The sequence below is a fragment of the Accipiter gentilis genome, chromosome 8, assembly GCF_929443795.1.
Source record: "Accipiter gentilis chromosome 8, bAccGen1.1, whole genome shotgun sequence".
NCBI lineage: Eukaryota > Metazoa > Chordata > Aves > Accipitriformes > Accipitridae > Astur > Astur gentilis.
Window position 1 is genome coordinate 577,534 of NC_064887.1, and position 21,776 is coordinate 599,309.

General features: G+C 39.2%; 1 protein-coding gene across 1 annotated transcript in view; it reads right to left on the minus strand.

The window, feature by feature from the left end:
* Positions 1-21,776, minus strand: part of TNNI3K (TNNI3 interacting kinase) — a 91,530-nt gene that overhangs the window by 57,269 nt on the left and 12,485 nt on the right. The window contains exons 6-13 of the mRNA XM_049808191.1: positions 13,506-13,604; positions 11,883-12,021; positions 5,597-5,741; positions 5,401-5,505; positions 4,642-4,736; positions 3,863-4,012; positions 1,778-1,864; positions 491-547 (exon numbers count right to left, since the gene is read on the minus strand). Of these exons, the coding sequence (XP_049664148.1) occupies positions 491-547; positions 1,778-1,864; positions 3,863-4,012; positions 4,642-4,736; positions 5,401-5,505; positions 5,597-5,741; positions 11,883-12,021; positions 13,506-13,604 (877 nt within the window). The remainder of the gene's footprint in view (positions 1-490; positions 548-1,777; positions 1,865-3,862; positions 4,013-4,641; positions 4,737-5,400; positions 5,506-5,596; positions 5,742-11,882; positions 12,022-13,505; positions 13,605-21,776) is intronic.

Consider the following 21,776-nt stretch of genomic DNA (forward strand, 5'->3'; position numbering starts at 1 on the left):
TGGAAAATTGAAAGCACCACAAAAAAAAGAAATATTTTAAAGTACAAATATTCATCTGAATGTTTTATCTATATGTGTTTCAGATAAACACAAATTATTTTTGGACAGAATTTTTTGTGTAAAGATAATCCAGGCATTTTACAGTGGGATTCAATATGATATTTGTTTGCATTCATGGATATGTGTGTATTTCATTAGTACTAATTCACAATCACATCCTCTTCTCCAAAGTAATAAAAATAAATATATTTTTAGAAGTAATTGAAAGTAAGATAAATACAGGAATTATCATGATGCTGAGCAACAAAGCTAAGTATATTGTTTCCTAAAATTATCCTAGGGAAGTATAGCTGCTGCTTATGCACAACATTACATTTCTGAGAAATGAAAATTCCAGGAATAATGAATCTTGTGTAGTATGTTTAGGCTGACAAACACCTTGGGTAAAAAGACTGTAAAAGTTCAAGTTTCCCACTGCCATTGAAAATACCTTTAGTCATGCTTTTAATCTTTCCTAGAGGGGATGGAACTGACACATAGGAACCATCTGAAATAGAAGAACAGAATTAATTTCATGGAATTCAAAGACAGTATAAGCATCTGTCCTGATAAATTAATGAGGCGATGATTGCTTAAAGAATAAATAAGAAAGGGGTGAAAATACACATAAGCGCACACGATTGTGACGTTATATTGCTGCGTTCCTGAAAGTAATTTGTATATAGCTTCACTAAATCCTGTAGAATGATATTGGCTTTCACTGGTGTTAAAGAAGGCCAATGTAGCCTTTTATATCAGCTAGATTTTGTAAAGGAACTCTGATCAGATTCACAAATTCTGCCAATTGGGCTGTGAACATATTGCATTGTTTAGTTCACTGACTAGATTTTGCAAAAGACCTCAGCTTTCTTCATGTACCAAAAATTTCAACTCTTGTTTTTCTGCTTAAGTGGCAGCTGAGTTCTTTTAACAATCAGCATTAAAAAAAATCTGTCTGGGTGTGCTAATTGCTTGCCAAAATACATTTCCAATACATGCATAAACTTACTCCCCAAAAGATTTACATACACTTGAGAGATAATACACCTAAAACTGGAACAGGTCAAGCTATGTAGGAAGCAGACTGATGCTGCTGCTGCTGCTGACTGTAGGGTTCCTCCTGTTTCCACGACAGGAGGAGTCAGACAAGCTGCAACGTTTAACATATTCACCCTCTCTGGAGGCAGCATTCTCAACACACTGCAAATATTTTGTTTATCTAACTGCTTGCGTTAACGTTCTTCTTGGCACTTGTCATTTAGTTGCCAATACAAATGAGTATTTTTGTAGGAAAAAGGGTAATTAATTCTTCCCAAGGGGGAATGAGATATCCAAAGATATTAAAAAAATATGAAGGGGACTGAGTATAGAAATATACCAAATGTCAGCAATCAAAGAAACCTCAGACCTAAACAACACAAAGAGAATGGCTAAACAAGGTATTAAGGATGTAAAAAGGTATGAGTAATGATTACCAGGGATTGATCTTCATCTCACAGCTTTTAGCTTTTCTTTCTAGTGAGTAATACAACGTGACAACTCGATTTTAAGATAAAGGAAGACTTCTGACATAAATAGAAGGTACCTGGAAAATGGTGATTCTTATGACACTAATTTTCTTTGTGCCAGACAGAACTGATCCAAAGCTCACTGACATCAGTGGAAGCTTTCCAGAGACTTAGGCGGTCTTTGGATCAGACCCTTCAGTTAGAGAATAAAGTTATTTCTCAGACCATACCGCCTCCAGGTTGTGAGTATTCATTACAGGGTGATTCATCTTGAGGTCTCTTATAATGCTTCAGAAGGGTCACAATGGCATCATGACCTAAGAAAAAAAGTGGAAATATAAGGATTTGCAGGTAAACTCAACAGTATTTTTTTTTAAATTTGATTTATACAAAATCAGGGGATTTTTAAAAAAATGTACAATGGGCCTATGAAACATGTAAACAAAGATACAGCAGCGCTTATCTGAAACGTACTATGATTCTTAGCTACAGAAATACAGGGAAATACCTTCCAATAAAAACAAACATGTTATTTTCATAAGTCCACCTAATCCTAAAACGCGATGTACGGCAATAGTAAAAACTCTGCTACAGCAATCCTAAAATGGAAGTTCACAATAGTCTTCAATAGGCCTTACAAGTAAAACCAGTGCCCGAAAATATTTCTGTTTTGTTGTCCTAAACCGGTGTCTCGGGTTCGTGTGGCATTTTTTTCTGGCGGCGGGGCAGGGTCGGCAGGGCCGGCTCCTGCTGGAAGCTGCTGGAAGCTGCTGGAAGCTCCCCCGGCTCCAGGCCGGACCCGCCTCCGGCCCAGGCCGAGCCCCTCAGCCACGGCGGGAACACCTGGGGGAGAACGGACGGACGGACGGACGGACGGACGGACGCCCTTCAGAAGAAGGGGAACCCGCAGCGAGCCGGGGGACGAAGCCCCCTGCGGCCGCCGCCGAGGTGAGGTGAGGGGAGAAGGAGAGGAGGAGGGGACGCCCCCGCAGCCCGCGGTGAGGCGGCAGGCTGTCCCCCCCCGGCCCGTGGAGGGGAGCGGGGCAGCAGATGCCCACCTGCAGCCCGGGGAGAGAGGAGCCCACGGCGGAGAAGCTGGCGGAGGGCGGGAGGGACCCCGCGGCGGAGCAGGGGACGAGTGAGGGAGGGGTGGTCCCCCTGAGGAGGAAGGAGCGGCAGAGACAACGTGTGGTGAGCGGACCCCAACCGCCATTGCCCGCCGCCGGGGGGAGGAGGGAGAGAGAAGCGGGAGAAGGAGGGAGGGCTGGGGGGAAGGGGTTCGCAGGTCGGGGTTTCCTCCTCGTTCTCCTCGTTTTGAGCCGATAAACCGGTTTTGCGTCTTCCCCGAGCTGAGCCTGTCTGTTGCCCGTCAGTGGGCAGGGAGGGAGGGATCCCTCCCTGTCCTTGTCTCGACCCACCGGCTTTTCTTTCCGTTTTCTCCTCATCCCGGCGTGGCCCGGCCGGGGAGGTGGCAGCGGGCCAGCGGCTGCCCGCGGCTTTTTTTACCGGCTGGGATGAAACCGTGACAACCGGACAAAATTTGTATGCCATATTGCTGTGGACAGTTGCTATACTCATCATTCTCCTTTGCAAGGATCCAGAACAGAGCGGTGTGTGCACAACGTGGTCACTCTCTCAGATGTTTGATGCACAAAGTTCTGCTTGGCAGTATTAAAAATTCTTTTCTAAACCTTTCAAAGATGAGTTTTCCCTCAATAATTTCATAGAGTATTTCGCTAGTATCAGTTTTTTGAAAGGCCTTTGAAATCCATACTTATACTATATTACACTAATTTTCATAATAAATGGTACTGTAATGCTTTTATGGAGTCAAAAATGGGACAGAAAACTGACACATTGCTGTACCTGTAGGACAGTATAACAGGAACCATGGAAAATGCCTTGCTTTCATCCATATTTGCAAGAATTTAAGATTCCTGACTCCGAATCATGGCTCCTTGTAATGCCTCTTTCAGTAATAAAATTAAAGCTCATGTACATAGCAGAGGGAGAAATAGCCTTTTCTGAACAGGCTGTATGTTTTCTATTTTAGCAGCACATAAATACTCCTGTACTTGAATTTGTGTTGAATTAAACTGATGTTTAACAGAGTTAAACAGAGAGAGAAGATAAATAAAAGTGCTGTTTTTTTATAACCCTTCATGCCAGGAACTGGAAAGCAGGTGGTGAGAGCTCTTAGTCCCCCACAGAGACTGAGGGGTTATTGTGTAGTGTTATCTCCTTCTTGTGCTGTTGTCTCCTTCCTGTAATGTTCCTGTGGATTTTTTGTAGCGGAAACTAGAAAATTGAAATACCTTTCTCATAAGCCCACATCAAACAGGTCTGCTCATCCTTTTCTCCACTGGACCTGCTGGGATCACAAGCTACCAGATTCATATCAGCTCCATTATCCAGTAAGAACTGTACAAGTCGAATATGACCATGGTAGCAAGCACAGTGTAATCCTAGAACATCAGAGAAGTGTGGTAAGCACAACTGTCAGAACATCATAATAGGACTTGCAGCAAATTGATTTCCTCGATAAAGGAATATATTATCAAAAAATACCTGAGGCAATAGGTGAAAATAAAATATTAATGCTGCAAGAACCAATCTATTGCCTGCTACACAACATGTCAGCATTTACTCCACCACCTGCAAATCACATTTAACAACTTTGTATGTGAGGAAAAGCAAGTAGAAACAAAGAAGGCTCTTTTTTTCATTGCCTGTAGCAGAGACATAGAGGTGTGCAGCCCTTCAGATGCTGTATCCTATATGCCTAGTCCCTAGCAGAATAATACATGGGCCCAATTCTTAAAACTACTTAGGAGCCTAACTTTGGGAGAATCGGTTTACATCAGGTTTTGTTGCTCATATACAAGCTAATGAACCAGACATCCTCACTGAACTCCATCACTTCTATGCCTGCCTGAAAACATATTTCGAAAGAGTTGAGATCTGTCTAAAAGGTAACGGGATGCTGATCATCAAATTACCATGGGAATTACCCTGGAAATCCTGGTTGTGTATGGCTTCCACATTTTTTGGTGCCAGTATGTGCACTCATAGACAGTAAGGATGATGATGTTACCTGTGTGTCCATCTCTTCCCTGGTGATTGATGCTTACAACATTCTGGTCAAGAAGAAATTTTACAAGTTCTATGTTCTTTCCATAGGTGCAAGCACTGCAAAAATAAAGGGAAAAGTGAATGCTATAGTCCATAAAAGGACAAATGCTTTGGGTAGCCAGAAATTTAAAAAGAATTACACAGAGATAAAAACATAGTAATAGAATAAAGGATCTTTAGAAATGTCCAAATGCATGATTAATCCACTGAAGCATGTTCATTTCCATTGTTTCAGGAACATTCTAATTATTGTATAAATTAATTTTGCACAGTTATGCAAAATTAATAGAGTCTATTTTGCAAAGTCCCTCTTAAATAACACTTTCCAAACTTGTAGCATCATGATCAAACTGTGTTCTGCCACCTTGTTTCTAATTTAGAGTATCTAGACTCCAGCAGGTTTCTAGGCAGAACAGGCTCTAAGCTCAGCTCCCAAACTGGACAGAACGAGAAACCGTTACTTGTCCAGATGTTGATGAACCTGATGCCTTTCCTACATTTCTCTCTCTTTCTTGCTCTCTCCCCCCCATTCACTGTCTGGTTCTACCTCTTACTCCATGTCCTCTCCTGTATCTCAAGATCCAAACTTCACGTGCATGTCAAGCTCACTGCTTTCTTTGTTCCTCATCTGGCTGTTGGTGAGACATCTGTTATTTTGGGTGTTGTATTGCATGCATGTATAAGTGGAATTCTGTTGATAATGGCATTTTAAACATCTCACCTGTGGAAAGCTGTTTCACTGAATATATTTTCTTTAGTGAGACTTTCTGTTCCTGAGAGCTGAATTATTTCCTTGACAACTTCAAACTTTCCATTGTAACACGCACTGAAGATGAAGTCAGTAAAGAATTGTTAACACCACCAGCTTTCTAATTAGGCCCAAACCATGTAAAACAGAGCTTCTCTGTGTGACTCACAGATGTAAAGGTGTGTCTCCATAGATATTCACCACATGGGGCTGAACTTCAAAGCTGCTCTGCAGTAAGAACTTTACGATTTCATGGTGTCCAAATCGACAGCAGAAGTGTAGAGGAACATGATCTTCATTGTCCTGAGCATTCACTACCGTTTGACCCAGAAAGAGACCAAAGAAAGTATTTTATGCTTAACACAGCTTGTTTTTGATATTTAGTAAAGCTTTACGTGTTGTGCCTATATGTTTTGAAACCTCATGCTAAAATACGTATGGTCCAATTTCTTTAAAACTGAAATTTCTGTGAGCTTTCATACATCAAAACTACATTACTCAGTGTCATCTGTAGTACACTGTCAGATGATTTTTTGGACTTAGGGTATAATTGCTTTCTTCCAGTAGCAGATGTATTGAATGTTTTGATGTAGCTTTCCATGAATGAATCAAGAGTTATATATGACCCTTAGAACAACTGCTGTCAGTATATTACAATGTGAAGCAAAAGTAAGATACATAGTTAATATATGTAAGAAAGCAATCCACTGGCTTACTCCAAATGCATGGAACTATAGCTACTAATTACAAATACTAGGAATAAACATGCTTCATTGTTGCTGTTAAGAAAGGTTGGTTTTAAGGTTTATGTTAGCTTCCTTGAGTACCAGGATCAAGGATTCTTGATATAGTTACACAGTGACAAAAAAGAAATGTAAAAAAAATACAGGAGACGCAATAAGGATATATTTTTCATAGTCACTGTCAAAATATAAATGCATAAAAGGCAAGAAAGGAAGAGGAGAATTCATTCAGATGTCTGGATTTCCAGTGTTTTCATTTTGCTCATATTTGCTCAAATCCAGTCTACTTTGTGCAATATTTAATTTTTATTTCAGTCTAGCACCAGATCTTTGAGACAGTTTACAAGAAATTAATAGACTACTAAGGAATAATTTGTCCATTAGAGATGTCCAAACTTGTTCTACACAGGCTTTTAAGCACAGCTTTGACAAACATCTCTTGGGAACAATTCTTTCCTATAGCTGAGCCCCGTTGGGACAAAGGGTAAACCAAACACATTCTGAGGTTCTGTCTTCTCTTGATTTTCTGTGAGTATAAAGAAAAATGAAAATTAAAATAAATCCCTGCTTTAAAACCTTTCTGAAGGCTTTAAACCTTCCCAGCAGTCTTACATTAAAAGGAGTAAACTGTTTTATTCCTGTATTCTAAAATAATTCTTCACTTTATAGATTTGTGTGAGATGTTAGCCTTTATTTTTTATTGTGATGCGGTACCAGACACAGATTCATTTTGAAGTGCAATAAATAAGAGGGGAATAAATGTCAAAGTTTTATAATAATAAATGTCAGTGTTTTAGAGTATGTACCCACAGAATGGCCCGAAGGGCATCAGGGGCCTCAGGGCCATGAGCTTCCACAATACAACAAGGTATAAGGTGGAGGAAGGAAGGAAACATACATCTTTTCCTTTGATTATGCAGTTGGAAATGATGTCAAATATTTGCAAGCCATTTCCTTTGCCTCTGGAAGGATATATAACTACAACATGGGATGATGGGTTTTGCTTTAATTGACAGCTTTTTGATTTCTAAATTAAATACAACAGGTAAACTGGAATATTGTCTTAAAAAGAAGGAGAAGTTCAGAGTCAAAACAAACCAAAATCAGTCAAAAACACTTTAGAAGAGAGTTATGGCAAAAAAGTACATAATATTGATTCAGGAATTACTAAAGAAGAGTACAGGGGAGTTCTTCAAATTGAGATTTTAAAGTATTTTTATATTAAATCAAGGATAGGTAGTAAAACTGTCATAGCAGTCAGAGTCTAAAAGTTGAGTTTGCCTTACAAATAAACAGTAAAAATGAGCAAATGCTAAGTTCTTGTCTGGAACAAAATGGAGTACTGTAGAAACTATTCTTAGGACTGAGATATTACGCAGGTAGAAAGTAACAGGTAAAACCATTACAGTAAGTAAAAGGATGCAAAAAAGCCAGTGCAAGTCTGTTTTAAAAAAATAAGGAAGATTGCCCAAGTCCCAGTGAGTGGTAACTTTTTAATATTCAGAGAATCATGATTGAATGTGCCTGGATTTTTAATATCAGACTCTGGTTTTAAATTTAAAATTGTAATTGGCAGAAGTGACAGTGATTTTCAAAGATACTTGAAAAAAGAGGACCTGCAACTCTAGGCAGCTCAGTAGTCCTGAAAGCAAACAAATTCTATTAAAAGACCATGGGAATTATAAAGACAAAAGAATATATTTAATATCACATGGCCCCTGAAAGAAACCTCCAGAACCACCAGTTTGAAGAATAATAAAAACAGCATTTAGCTTATGTGAAGCAAGGGAAATGTTTATTTCCTAGCCACCAACTGGTTCTCTAAGTTTGTAGATATTCTGTTTCTTAGCCACCCCATCAGACTATAAAACAGTTTTTTAAATATGATTTTTTTTTTCATTTTGAAAGGAACAGTTTTAGAAGTCATGTAAACAGCTACATTAGAAGTCCTACCTCTACATTCAAGTATTTGAGAAGCAATTATTTCCAGGCCCTCCCTGATTTCAGAGAAATGGAACATAAAAAAAAGAGTGGAACATACTGACAATTCTAAATTACCACTACTTCTTAAAAAAGCCCACCTTTCATTTGCCCATTCCTTTTTCTGCTGGAGTGTTGGGACACCAGCAGAAGTGTGGCCATACAATCAGGCCAGCCGATAACAACAGGCAAAAACCACAGCTCTGTTTTCAATGATCAAGTTTACCTTGCTTCATGTAAGTGGCAGGTGAAACTGCTTAACAGCAAATAATCAGATGAATTTGACTTTGGTTCAGAAGTCAGCCCCCCTGAGACCCAAACATGTACACCTTGTATTACCTAAAGGGCCCAGCAGCTTGACAACACGCCTCTCAAGGTCAAGACCGTAACGAAGCAACTGCTAAAACCAGCAAGTCATCTAGATCTAATGTGTATTGCTGAGTATTCATTCTTAGAAACTGTATAGAGAAAAGTTAGGAGTGGATGTGAGTATAGTGAAGGTACAAGAAAAGCAAGAAAGAGACAAAAGGAGTTCTGTCCAATTAAATGAGGAAGGAGAATGGCTATTTAGGAATACTGATGGTTTCTCATTGTAATGAACATCCTTTTCTACTTTACTTGGAAGAAAAAACCCCTTCTCTTTGTTTTGTTTATTACAATTATGCTAGAAAAAATCTACCAGATTACAAGAATGAATCAAAAATTATGAAGTGATACTTTGTACCTCCCTGATACCACTTGGATACTCTAAAATATAAAACTGAATTTCCTGATAGAATAAATAATTCAAGTTGATAGCAATCATATTGACTCGGTAATGCAAAAAAAATCTCTAAGAGTTTGAAAAGCGTGAAAAAAAGAAAGAAGGAAATAGACGTTGTTAAAAACAGAAATGAGAAATTCCATGCTAAATCAGTTTGTAAGAATCTCAAGATAGTTAAGGCACTTTAAGTGATAGCAGCTTGTAATGGCATGCTGGTCTTTGAGATATATTAATGATCTCAAAAAGAATTTGGAGCTTAAAGGAATCTGATCAATACCTCAAGAAATGTGCTTGAAAGACCTTATGTGATTTCTGAAAATACACAGAATTTACTTAGTCCTTCCCTACAGTGTTTATGTTAAAACAAGTTATGAGATTAGCATCTGGAGAACCAACTGTACTTGTAACATACTGGTTTATATACATGCATATGTAAAATATGAACATTTGTGATGATATATACATGGGCAGTATATTTCTTTTATGTTTTTCTCACATATTGTGGTTGGGTTGAAGAACAACTTTGGCTATTGTTAGACTGCAAATGTTGCTATATTTCAGCAGTATTCTGACCTTTTCAGTCTGATTCAGTGGTCACTGTTTTTCTTCAGTTGCCACGGCCTTGGAGCTGATCAATGAGTCAGGTTATATTAAAAGAAATAGTTCACATTTATGACACCAATTACTGGTCTGCACAGAATACTGCCAAAATTTCTTCAGGTTATTTCACCAATTACTTTCATTCCTAGGCATTTAAGAGTTGTTCCTCCGCTGCTGTATTTATACCAAGTTTCAAAGTGTGCCACTTTGTGAATAAAAGACTTCCCACTTCCAGTCTCCTTTTTCTTTTTCCAACGCTGAAGATTCTGATTTTAAAGAAAAGAATCTGAAATGGTGTCCCAGATTCTTTTCCTTTTGGAATAAACTATCTAAGTGATAGTGAACCACCTACTGCCTTGTTACGGTGAGTGAACGTCTCTTCTTTCCCCCTCTTTATTATATCAGTTCAGTGCATGCACATTGAGACTGAAACATCAAGAGCTCACTATTGAAAAACGTACTTACAAACCTGAGTCATGCTGTTTCCCTCCACACTTTTTTTACTGTGTGAGTAGGATGTGTGCAGTGTAGGCAAGACTCACAGAAAATATGGCAAATTTGTACTTTTAAAATCTCGCAAAGAAGAGGAAATTGGGGAGAAACACAGTCTTCGTGCCGCTAGCAGAGTAGGAACAGGGGTAGATGAATGCTGCTGCTTTTGACAGTGCTGGGCATGCTGAGCAAAGACGAAGCCTTACGGGCCCTTGTCCCTGCTTTTACAGTTATTAAGGAATGACAGTGCTTTACAGAGTCAGCACCAAAGACTGTAGGCTTGAGAACACAGAACTTGTGCAAAATGACCACTTGAGTGTCCTCTCCTGAAGTCAACTAAGAGGTGTCAGTGGGGTATTGGACCAGGTGAGATTAGGAAAGAACTGAGCCTGGCAGTTTAACGTGCTTTTCAACTGTGGCTATACAGCGTCCCCTTTTAACCTTCCCCTGTTATGCTCTATTGTTTTTAGTTCATGAATAGCTGTGTGCATAGACTGGAACCAGACATCAAATAGGATACTTGAGGAGCAGCAGCTGAAGAACTTTGATAACTTATTCTTTGTATAACATGCAGGATTCTTGCAGCAAATGCTTTGTTTGTTTCTTGTTTTTCCAGTTCTGCTTTTCCATGATCAAATTGTAACATGCCTAGGCAAAATCCTAATCCCATTGAAATTAGTGGAAGTTTTGCCCTAGACTTCAAGGGGACTGAGATTTTGCCTTGTATATTGTGGATATAAGTTAAAAAGAATAATGATGTAGCCCAGAGATGTATTAAAGAGCAGTACTTTTGCAAGTAATGTACTCTTCCTTTTCAAAAAACTTTTCTTTATCTTATTCTGAGGATAAGAAATTAATTTCCAAATAATTTTAATGTTGTTTAGTGTGTAAGAATCTCTGCATTAATAATCATAATATGCATAAAATTTGATCTCCAAGTTATAACATTTGTAAGACTCTGTAGGATGTGGCCACAAGAGTGTGTGCACATGCCTATGATCTAAGTGTCACAGCGATGGAAAAATAAGGCTGGAGTGTGGTATGTTTTGTGCCTTCTAAATTACTGAAACAGCATAGGGAGAGGCAACAAAAGAGCAAGCATAAGAATTCAGCAGTACTACTAGTTGCATGCTAATATTAATTACAATGGAAAATATTTTAAATTGCAGCACATGCAAAATGTACAGCACTGAACTGTAATGTTATAGTCTTACTGGCATCAGTGTGAGATCACCTGTAAAAAGAATGCACAGATTCCTAACTTTCACAGAATACCAAAAGCATGCTAATAGACTTTTGTATCTGTCCAACCCACTATGTCTCTCACACACATGCTTTCTCTTATGGAAAATGTTGCGCAATGAAGTGTATGAAGCTTGTGAAACACAATAAAGCATGTGCTAAAAAGATTCAGTTTTCTGTGGAATTGTTTGTGAACCATTTCAGTTTCTCATCTGATTTATTTTAAATTACTTGCTGTATAATTTTGACTTAAAATCCTTCATCTGTATCTCATTCACTAGGAGTTCACTATGCATTTAAGTAATTTTGATTGGAGATACATACCACACAGTCATGTGGTTTCTGATTGGATGAATGTCTCAATAGTAAGCTACCTCTGTATATTAATTTTGTTTTCTGCTGCTGTTTTTCATCTGTAACTTCTTAATGGAAACAGAATGTACATGAGATGACAAACCAAGCATACTTAAGAAGTGAAGAAAACTCTCCAACTGCTGTCTTTCATTTCAAGTGCCCAAAGATGATACACAAGCACACACAGAGTACGTGTTAGGAAGCTAAATTCAAGGTTCAAGGCCCAACTCTGTCTATAAAATACAATGTTAAAGTTGATTTTTTAAAATATCTTTTCTTACCATCAGCTTTGCTTCCCTCTTCCATCAAGAGCTTTGTAATGTTGAGAAAACCTTTGGCAGAAGCCAAATGGAGAGGTCTGTCTCCAACTTCACCACTTGCATTCACGTCAGCTCCGAACTTTAGTAAGAGGTGGGTTACCTAAATATTTCAGTAAGGATAATTAAAATATCACATGAAAATAAATCTTTTGACAAAATCAGGTAGAATATTGCATTAGGTAATGCTGTAAGTGGGCATCTCTTTAATAAAACAGGGAGAGGAGATTCAAGATAAAACTAGTTTTTAAGTTGCCTATCTATAAAAATATTAAAATTCTCAAAAGCAAGTACTCATTCATTCTCTAAAATGTTATGTGTGGTAAAACGCTAGACACAAGACACATATATTTGTTTAACTGACCAGTCAGCATAATAAAGCAAATGCCCTGAAAGTCCACAAATGACTGAGCCTTAGCTTCCTTTCTGATCAGTGTGCCTTTTCACAAGAGCACTATATGAGCTTTTAGCATAATTTCACAAGACTGTGACTATTTGTTCAGAAGTGTCTTGTGGCAAATAAGCAAACTAATCTCTCAGCCCAACATGCAAGAATTTTCTTAATGTTGCCGGATGATGAGGCACATATATATGAAAAGGAGCATCTCAGGAACACATGCATGGTTCACACCCTTGCTGTCACTCGGCCGCAGAAGTAGAGCATTTTCAATCATCTGTGCATCTGGACTCTGTTCTTTCAAAAGCTTTTCCTACAACAGCTCCTCAATACACTCGAAGTAACATGTCACTGGAATGAAAAATACACTCTATCTAGAGGTCATCCTTTGATACTTGAAAATATCCCAGAGTACATGCTTTTAGCCAAAGAAAGGTATAGGAAATGACTTGCTTAAGCCAAAATAGACCCATTATTACATTTCATATAAAAGGGCTATTCAGGGCAAATGACTGGACTGCTAGTTTAACTATATGTCAATTATACTTTAGTAAAAGAAAGAGAATTGGGAGGTTCAGTGTCAGCTTTGGTCAGAACTTCAGATTATGTTTCAATAAGTCTGTGATCTGTATGAATGAAGCAAGCACAGTTGGACTTGTCATGTGCACAGTACCTCATGAAAATCCTGCTCTCTAAATGCTCATTTTTTCCATTAACTTAAAAGTGGACGCAATTTAGTTTGTGAATTCCGAGGAAAACCAATAGAATTGCCATTTAATCATTACTGGGAAGCGATGTTCACTTCCTTGGACAGGTTTAAGAAAGTATACTTACATTCCTTATGCAATCTCTGAAATGTGGGATGAATAAACATCAAATGAAATATGCCTCTGGGTCCAAGTCTGTTTATAGGTTATCAAATCTAGCTAGGCAATCATTTGTTTCAAGAGGTCTAGAGGGGAAAACACTGATGTTTGCTAGGGTCTAGCACAGAGGATTAAAGTGTAGAAATTTCCTGTTGATATTCAGACTCTTAGAGCAATCAGATTGGCTTAAAAGTGTAACTTCAGTATATGAGGCCTTTTCATAGTAGGACTCTCTGGAATGCAAAGCAAAACCATCTAACATGGAACCTACAGTTGTCTCGGTGTTCCACTTCTCAGCTTTCTGAAATTCCCCCCTTTAGTTACCTCTTCATGGCCATAATATGCAGCAATATGCAATGGGGTGAAAAAAACTGCATCCTGAACATTCACATAAGCTCCATGCTGCAAAAGTATATCAACAGCCTAGAAGGAAAGAAACAGAAAATTCCAATTAGAAGCACTGTATATATGTGGTCAGCCAGTGAAACAAGATTTTGAAACCTTACAGCACCAGCTTAGAAAAAAGCAAAAAGCCCCAAACAAGTAAGCTATAAATGTGAAGAACTGTGTACCACATGTGAAAGTGATTAACTTACAGTACTTTAACTGAACACTGAATGTCACTGATGCTTTATAAATAAGCCTGAAAATCTGTTTGCCAGTAAAGAGGCACAGAAATGACTGTCTGGATTTTCTCAGAATAACCTTTAGTTTTATTTTAACCATTATGAACAGTGAGCAGTAAACATATCAGAGTTTTAGGAAGTAAAAAAAAAACAACAAACAAACCAAAATGAAAGATCCTTTTAAATGTAAATGTGTGAAGGTAAATCCTCAAGCATAATTTCCTCAGTGTGTAAAGATTTCTTTGTATTTTAGAAGATAATAGCCCTTTGGGGCTATTTTCTTTCAAATTTCCAGTTTTTTGGTTTTTCAGGAGGCCAATGTTTTCCTGGACAGCTACAAATTATCAAACATTGACTTTCTGAATAACTGTCAAAATAGAAGTCTGAATGAAACCATTTTGGATTATATACTGAAGCCTAAGGGCTGCTAATTTTTTTGAAGCACAAGGGAGTCTTCAGGCACGCTAAGGGGCCTGTACCACAGATTATTTGAGTAGTTCTACATATCAATTTGATGAATGTTAATTTTTGAGTCTAATGGTGATGAAAGATGCTGGACTGTGAATCACCCACAGTACAGTGAGCAACTGGGAGACACCTCCCTGGCAATCAGAAGAAATGATAAAATAGGGGAAACGTCCAGCTTCTATGCTATGCTATTGATACCTGTACCTTCCCAGTGAAACTTCCACTGATGATGCCAGTTAAAGCTAGCTGTGATGATGCCTATTTCTGCCAACTGCTATCTAAGCTGAGACCACGAAATCATTTCACACATGCAACAATGGGGCCAGTCATTTAAATCCTTGTCATTCTCAAGTACTCGGAGAACAAAACCCTGTTACCAAGCAACATTAGTGTACAGAAATTATTTTTTTACGCAGTTTAAATTGAAATAATTTTCTTCCATATGACTGCCTGAATACATTTTCTGGGTAAGGTCCATTCCCTGACATATTCAAGTGTGTCTATTTCCCATTAGTTTTAACCATTTCACCATGGTATCAGCTGTAAGCCTCCCCTGGCAGCAGCACTGCAGGGCCAATTCTCTCTCTTCAGAACCCAAGGGCTTCAACAGGTCCAGCACATTACAGGAGGCATCTAAGCGTTGCAAGGACTAAGCCCTTGTGTTGAAAGCAAGCTGGAGGAGGTGAGGATTGCTGTGTTCCTATGGAATTATTCTTCAGCACCTCTCTGAGTACAAATGATGGGGAATGTTGGCCATCTGTGCCTGATACTATTTTCTGGAAGCTAGAAGTATCCTGGGAGCATACTAGGCAGGGACAGGTGCAATTCTGATGTGAATGGGATAAGCAGTGAGCTTTGTCTGTGAGTTAGATCACAAATAAGCCCCACAAATGCTGATGCATGTCTTTGGCTGCTGTGGTGATGCTCCAGAGACATGTGAGTTCTGAGCATGTGGCAAGCAAGAAGGTGGGAGCTGGCAGGGGTGAGAGGACTCCTGAATAAAGGCAGTCCTGGGGATGAACAGCATCCCAAGCAGCCATAGCCAGACTCTGCGGATAATACAGAATCGCATAAGCTTTGAGGTTGAAAGGGAGCTCTGGAGATTGTCCAGTCCAATGCCCCCACATAAAGCAGCGTCCCCTTGAGCAGGTCTCTCAGGGTCATGTCATCAGGTTTTGAATATTGTCCAGCCTCTAAAGATGGAGGCTCCACAACCTTCCTGGAAACCTGTTCTGGTGTTTGAGCACTTTTACTCACAGTAAAAAAGCCTTTTTTTTTCCTGTTTAAATGGAATTTTCTGGATTTCAGTTTGTGCTCATTGCCATCCATCCTGTCACTGGGCACCTCTGAGAAGAGTCTGGCTCCTTCTTTACTTTTCCTGCTCAGGTATTTGTACACATTGATAAGATCCCCCCAGAGCCTTCTCTGCTCCAGGCTGAACAATCCCAGCTCTGTCAGCTTCTCCTTGTATGTCAGATGCTCCAATCCATGAACCGTCTTCATAGTCCTTTGCTGGACTCACTCCAGTATGTCCATGTCTCTCTTCTCTGGGACGCCAGTGCTCCAGGTGCCTCCTCATCAGTGCTGAACAGAGGGGAATGATCATCTCCCTCAGCCTGATGGCAGCACTCTTCCTAAGGCAGCCCAGGATGTCTTCTACTGCAGGGGCACACTGCTGGTTCATATTCAGCTTCTTGTCAACCAGGACTCCTACGTCCATTTCTGCAAAGCTGCCTTCCAGCTGGTCAGCCCCCAGGGAAAGTACAGTTCACATTTAAAAGAAACAGGGAGAATGAGTCATTGAATGATTTAGGTTGGAAGGGTGCTCTGGAGTTGTCTAGTCCACCCTCCTGACAAAAGCAAGGACTAATTTCAAAGATCAGGTTGCTAAGGGCCTTGTCCAGTTGAATTTTGATTACTTCCAAGGATGGAGGTTCTGCATCCTCCCTGGAAAGCTTTCAGTGCTGCACCACCCTCATTGTGATCCCCTCACCCCATTTATATATAGTCAGAATTTCCCTCGCTAAATCTCATGTGTGTTGACATCCTTTTGCTGTGCATCCTTTTGCTATGGATCTTGAAGAAGAGTTTGAGTCCATAAAGAAAATCTTATGAAAGTTCCCCTGAGGTCTTTAGAGAAGCTGCCTACCTTTATGGCTGCTGAAGAGCAGCTCAGTAGCAGCCTTAGCACATGCACTTACTGAATGAGTGTTAATGTGTTTGGGTGGCAGAAAAAGAACACGCCCAGTTACTGGTTGGTTAATACAACCAACTCCTGCCGTTGTGCATCCCATGTCCAGGCAGTTTTCAGTATACTAGTAGCTTGGTGGACCAGAGGTGGGGAACACAGAGCTAGTTAGTCTGTGATTTAATGGTTTGGTGGCTTTCGAGTGATTTATCTCAGACATTTTTCAGCAAACTACTATCATAAAACCGAAGTTGTAGCTGTTGGCTCTGAAAAGAGATGTTTGGACCTGTAGCTTTTACAAGACTATGATTGAAACTTCTTTGGATCAGTTTGGTTTTAATTTAGGCATGCAACTGTGAGGCTATAACACGCTCAGGGATGTGCCCACAACTCCAATTCTCCTTAATCTCTTTGGAAACTGGAATTCAAAGTTTAGATTCATCTTCAAGCTTCAAGGTGGATCTTCAAGATGAAAAAAAACTGTGTTGAGCAATGTGGATCCACCTCTGATGATAAATATAAAACCAGATGAATTTTGACACATTTTTCCAGGCTGTAGAAATGGCAACCATGCTAGCTACTTTGTGATCTCCTGATAAAAAGAATTTTGTGAGTCATATTAAGCAAACTCCACTCAACTGTAAATGATGAGAGGGGTGCAGAGACAATCTTGATAGCTTCACAGACAAGCTATCTTTCTAAGAAAGAAGAAAGGAATCTTAGAAAACACTGAAAATTGTCATAGGCATTACAAGTAGGTGGATATGCCAGAGTCATCTGTAAAGATAAAATTACTTCAGAAAGTAAGGGGAAAATTTCTGATGCAAAAAGAGCTTTAAATTCTTATAGAAAGACCAAAAAAAAGATTTTTATTCTCAGGAGGCAGACTATGACTAAAGGTGCAGCTTGTAACCTAGGGGAAATTTTCAAGCTGCAGAGAAAGCACTTCTCAATGCCTCAGTGTGACTGGGTACGGTCAGCACAGATTTACCAAGGGTAAGTCTTGCCTGACTAACCTGGTTGTCCTCTGTGATAGAATGACTGGATTTTGGGGTGAGGGGAGAACAGCGGATGCCATTTACTTTGGCTTCAGGATGGTCTTCCAACACTGTGTCCCAAATATTCTTGTAGCAAAGCTGAGATCTTACAGTCTGGGTGGGTGCTAAACTAGGTGGGTGAAAAAGTGGTTAGATGATGGGGCTTGGAGGGTAGCAGTTAAAAAGTTGTACTCTGCCTTGGGCTAGTATCAAGTTGAGTACTACATACAGGGGCCTATACTGGGACCTGTCCTTTTTAACATCTTTAGCAATGATCCTGGAGGCAGCAATGGCATGCACTCTCGTCATGTTAGCAGTGGACATCAGATAATGTCCTCAGTACACATGAGGGTGGGGCTGCCATCCAGAGGGACCCAGACGGGCTGGAGGAATGGACCGTGACCCATATGAAGTTCAGCAATGACAAACACAAAATCCTCTACCGCAACAGCACAGGCTGCAGACAGCCTGGCCGGGGAGCAGCTCTGCTGGGAAGGACCTCGGGACCCTGGTCGACAGCAGGCTGACATCAGACAGCTGGGCAGCCTGGCCACAAAGGTGGCCGGCAGCTTCCCAGGCTGGGCTCGCAGCAGCCCGGGCAGGAGAATGAGGGAAACAACTGCTCCCCTTTTCCTTGCATAACCAATTTTTAATTCAAAACAATACTTTGAACACCTCGAACAATACTCTTACTTTGTAATTTTTCTTAAAATTCTCTTATGAAAGGTTTATTCAGAAGCTCTTTGAACATTGAAGTCAATTATGTTCACTTCAAAGACAATTAATTAAGCTACTCTGAAGGTTAGAAGGAATCAACAAAATAAAACATAAGACAGACTGCATAAGGACTTTGTCTTTTGGACAAGGGCAAGGGATAAGAAATCCTCTAAGAAAATAAGATCAATGATTATTGACTTTTTAGAAGGTAAAATTTAAATAAGAAGACAACTTCAACAATTAAGGTCTTTGCACCAGTGCTAGCCTCTGTACAGCCTTACACTAAAATATCTAAAGAATCTAATGTGATTTTCAGAGTTCCTTTATTAATTAATATATTAAAATAAAAATATGATTAGTGGCAAGCATTTGCCTAATTCCCTCCAATTTAGCAAATGTAGATATGATCAGTCATGTCCTGCAAAGTGTCTTTCCATTAAATTATTACAATTCCTAACTCTCCATGTATCTGTAAGAATTTTAGAACAAACTCTATCAGACTCAATTAAGAAACTGCTAAAAGGGATTCTGAATGTTTTAAATACAACTTGCTGATGAATGTACAATTAATTGTCTTTCTTAGGAAAAAGTCTACTGAAATATCTAATATATGCTTTTCTGTAAGACATGAGGACAGACATCAGATCAGCAATAAGCTTTTGCATGTTCTTTTATCTTAGCTGTTCCAATCAGATGAAACACAGGTCACAGATAAATCATTAAAGATGCAGGTACTGGTGTCTTGAAATATAATACTCTCCCCAGAATTGCTGTTGCTACAGAGTAGCCAAAGAATGGGATTTTTTTAATATTTTGCCAACATTGGTAGATGCTGGACACAGAATATTTTAAATGTTTTTGTGCAATATTGCTAAAAGATAACTGTTCTGGACAAAGAGATAGCTGTAACTTTAACAATGTCATAGTTTTAAAATGTCACATTTACTTTGATTTCTAGCTTAAAAACAGGTCACATAAATTTGCTGCACAGGACATTCTTGGGGAGAAAGCTCAGCTGGAGAAAGCTCAGCTGGAGAAAAGTGTTGTCAAAGTTTGTCAGACAACTTAGCATCATCAGGTGAATGTAAGCTCCTTTACTGAGCTACAACTCAATGCTTTTTCACTGGTGTTTGCCAGACACCTTGTGCTCCCATTCATCGGTTGCAAAAGGCTTCCTTTGCTTCATTTAATCTGGACAGTTTGTTGGTAGCTATTAAAAATAGCTATTGAATCCAAAACTCATGAGTTCCAGTCCTCTTTGTCACTGGTCAGATCCTCAGACAGAGGCAAATGCTGAGGATCTGTAATTCCTCATTATCTTGGCACTTGTGTAGTCAAGTATATTGATGCCATGTGAATACCATTTCTGCATTCCCGGTACTAGAATGATTCTGAAAAGGTCTGAAAACTTGGTGACAGATAAAACAAAGGGCTGAAAAGATGCAGCACTAGCATAAAATGCAGGGAATGAAAGAAGGAAACGGGGACTTTGTGAACCATTTAAATAGGCTCACATAAATTTAATTTTTCAAGGCTTCTTAAATCATTTGAACATACTGCTATTACTAGTAAAATTCCACTGAAGACAGGAAGTGACAAACATGCTGATGTAACATATGACTTGTAAATGAAAAGGGATTTATTAGTGTAGAAAATCTATAAGACGGGACTAACTCCCTTTTCCCCAACAGGTCCTTACTGCAAACACATTCACACTTCACGTTCTCAGATGTGCAGATTGCAAAAATTAAGGAGCACTAGTTCATCCTGCCTGCAACCCTCAGTCCAGTTCACACATCCATATATGTCATAATCTCAGAATGACAACTTTAATTTACCAAATGAAATAGGCAATGATACTGGTTTCCAACGTGGTAATACTGGACAACACATAAATGTGTATGAGGCACATGCATTATTTATTCAGCAATGACCTCCCTGGGCTGGAAACGTTTAATGTTTTCAAAATAGCAGACCTAATGAGAGATTTATTAAACTTATTTGGTGATGTTTATAATACAGTCATCAACTTGTTTTATAATTTTTCATTAATTTTTCATTCTTCCCATTGAGAACTGCAATTCCCATTAATAGATAAAATAAGCAAACAGCATAGTTTTGGTGAAGTAAAATACAGCACTAAGTTGTAGAGCACATGAAATATTTATACACCACACTGCCTCAAATGAGTTAGAACATCCCATTGATGCTGATGGCCTTCAGTATCCTCATTTTAGAGAACTGACCACTCTAGTGGTTTCAGGTGTGGTGATGGAGCAAAAGCCATAGACTGACTCTTCAGGGAAATGGGGAACAAAGCAATTTTTTTCCCAGTTCTATCTTTCTCTTAGTCAGTCCTCTTCTGTAGTAAAAGACTATGTTGCATAGATTGGTGTGTATACCTCATTTATTTATTTAATGGTATAAATAATTATTTGTCTTATTGGAATTAGGAAGATGACCAAAAATCTATTTTCTCTTCCTTAAATTTATTCTATTTTTTAGTGGGGGTGAAAAAATTATTCAATATTTCCCTGAATATTAATGACATTGTGGGCAAAATAAGCTATTTAATCCAGCAGAGGAGCTTCTAAGCTGACTGAAAATTTCAAAGCTGTATAAAGAAGGAAAGAAAAAGCTTGCACTTGGACCATAAATCTGCAGTCCCCAGACCAGCATATGAACCAAATGAGTTATATAGAGTCCTGCTCCATTTATGGAGAACACTTCTGATAAAGATCTGATCATTCCCAAGGAAGAAATAAGGGGCTTTTCAAAACCATTCACGATAAGTTATTTCTTATCAAGTTAATGGTCTTATCCTTGTAGGATTCTGTGCACCCTTATTTTTCAATAACCTCTGTAGAAGCTAAAGACATGAGACAAATAGCAGGCCTTCCTTTGACATTTGCAGGACAAGGCCCAGACATTTTAAAAATTACTTGAAACCCCAAGGCAGCGAAGAATACTTTGTATTTCCCACAGAGGAAACATTAAATACATACTCCATAAAAGTGAAAAAGATCATTAAAGAATGAAGACTCTGGGTAATATCTCCATTACAATTCTTGCACAGAACAATTAGATATGGTGGTTCCTCATCTGTTTTTTAGTAATAGGATACACAAGGGAGGATGCCCATTAAGCTAATAAAAAGAGTTGTATGTGTACTTGAGGGGAATGACACGATGCCCTATGAGCTCAGGGATGCAATGCTACAATGCAAGCAGCCCCATCCCCGCTCGCTCTTGGCCTTGCTTGTGGTGTGGGTGGACATTCCGAGGAGCCTCGTTCTTCCACCTGGAGAGCTGACCTTCAGAACAGAAACGGTTAGCTTGCCCTGCTAGCATGCTTCCTCGCTCACCAGCTTAAACAGATGCTACAGATTGATTTGTCCCCTGATCACTGGTTGGAGTTGCTGACTGAAACATTGAAGGTTAACAGCTTTTTAATTGAGTTCCTTGGTGTGACCACCCGTAAATTGTTTTAACCTTCTTTCAGCTTAACCTTCTTCACACCCACAGACTCTCTAGGCGATGCAAGGTTGTCACCAACTGTG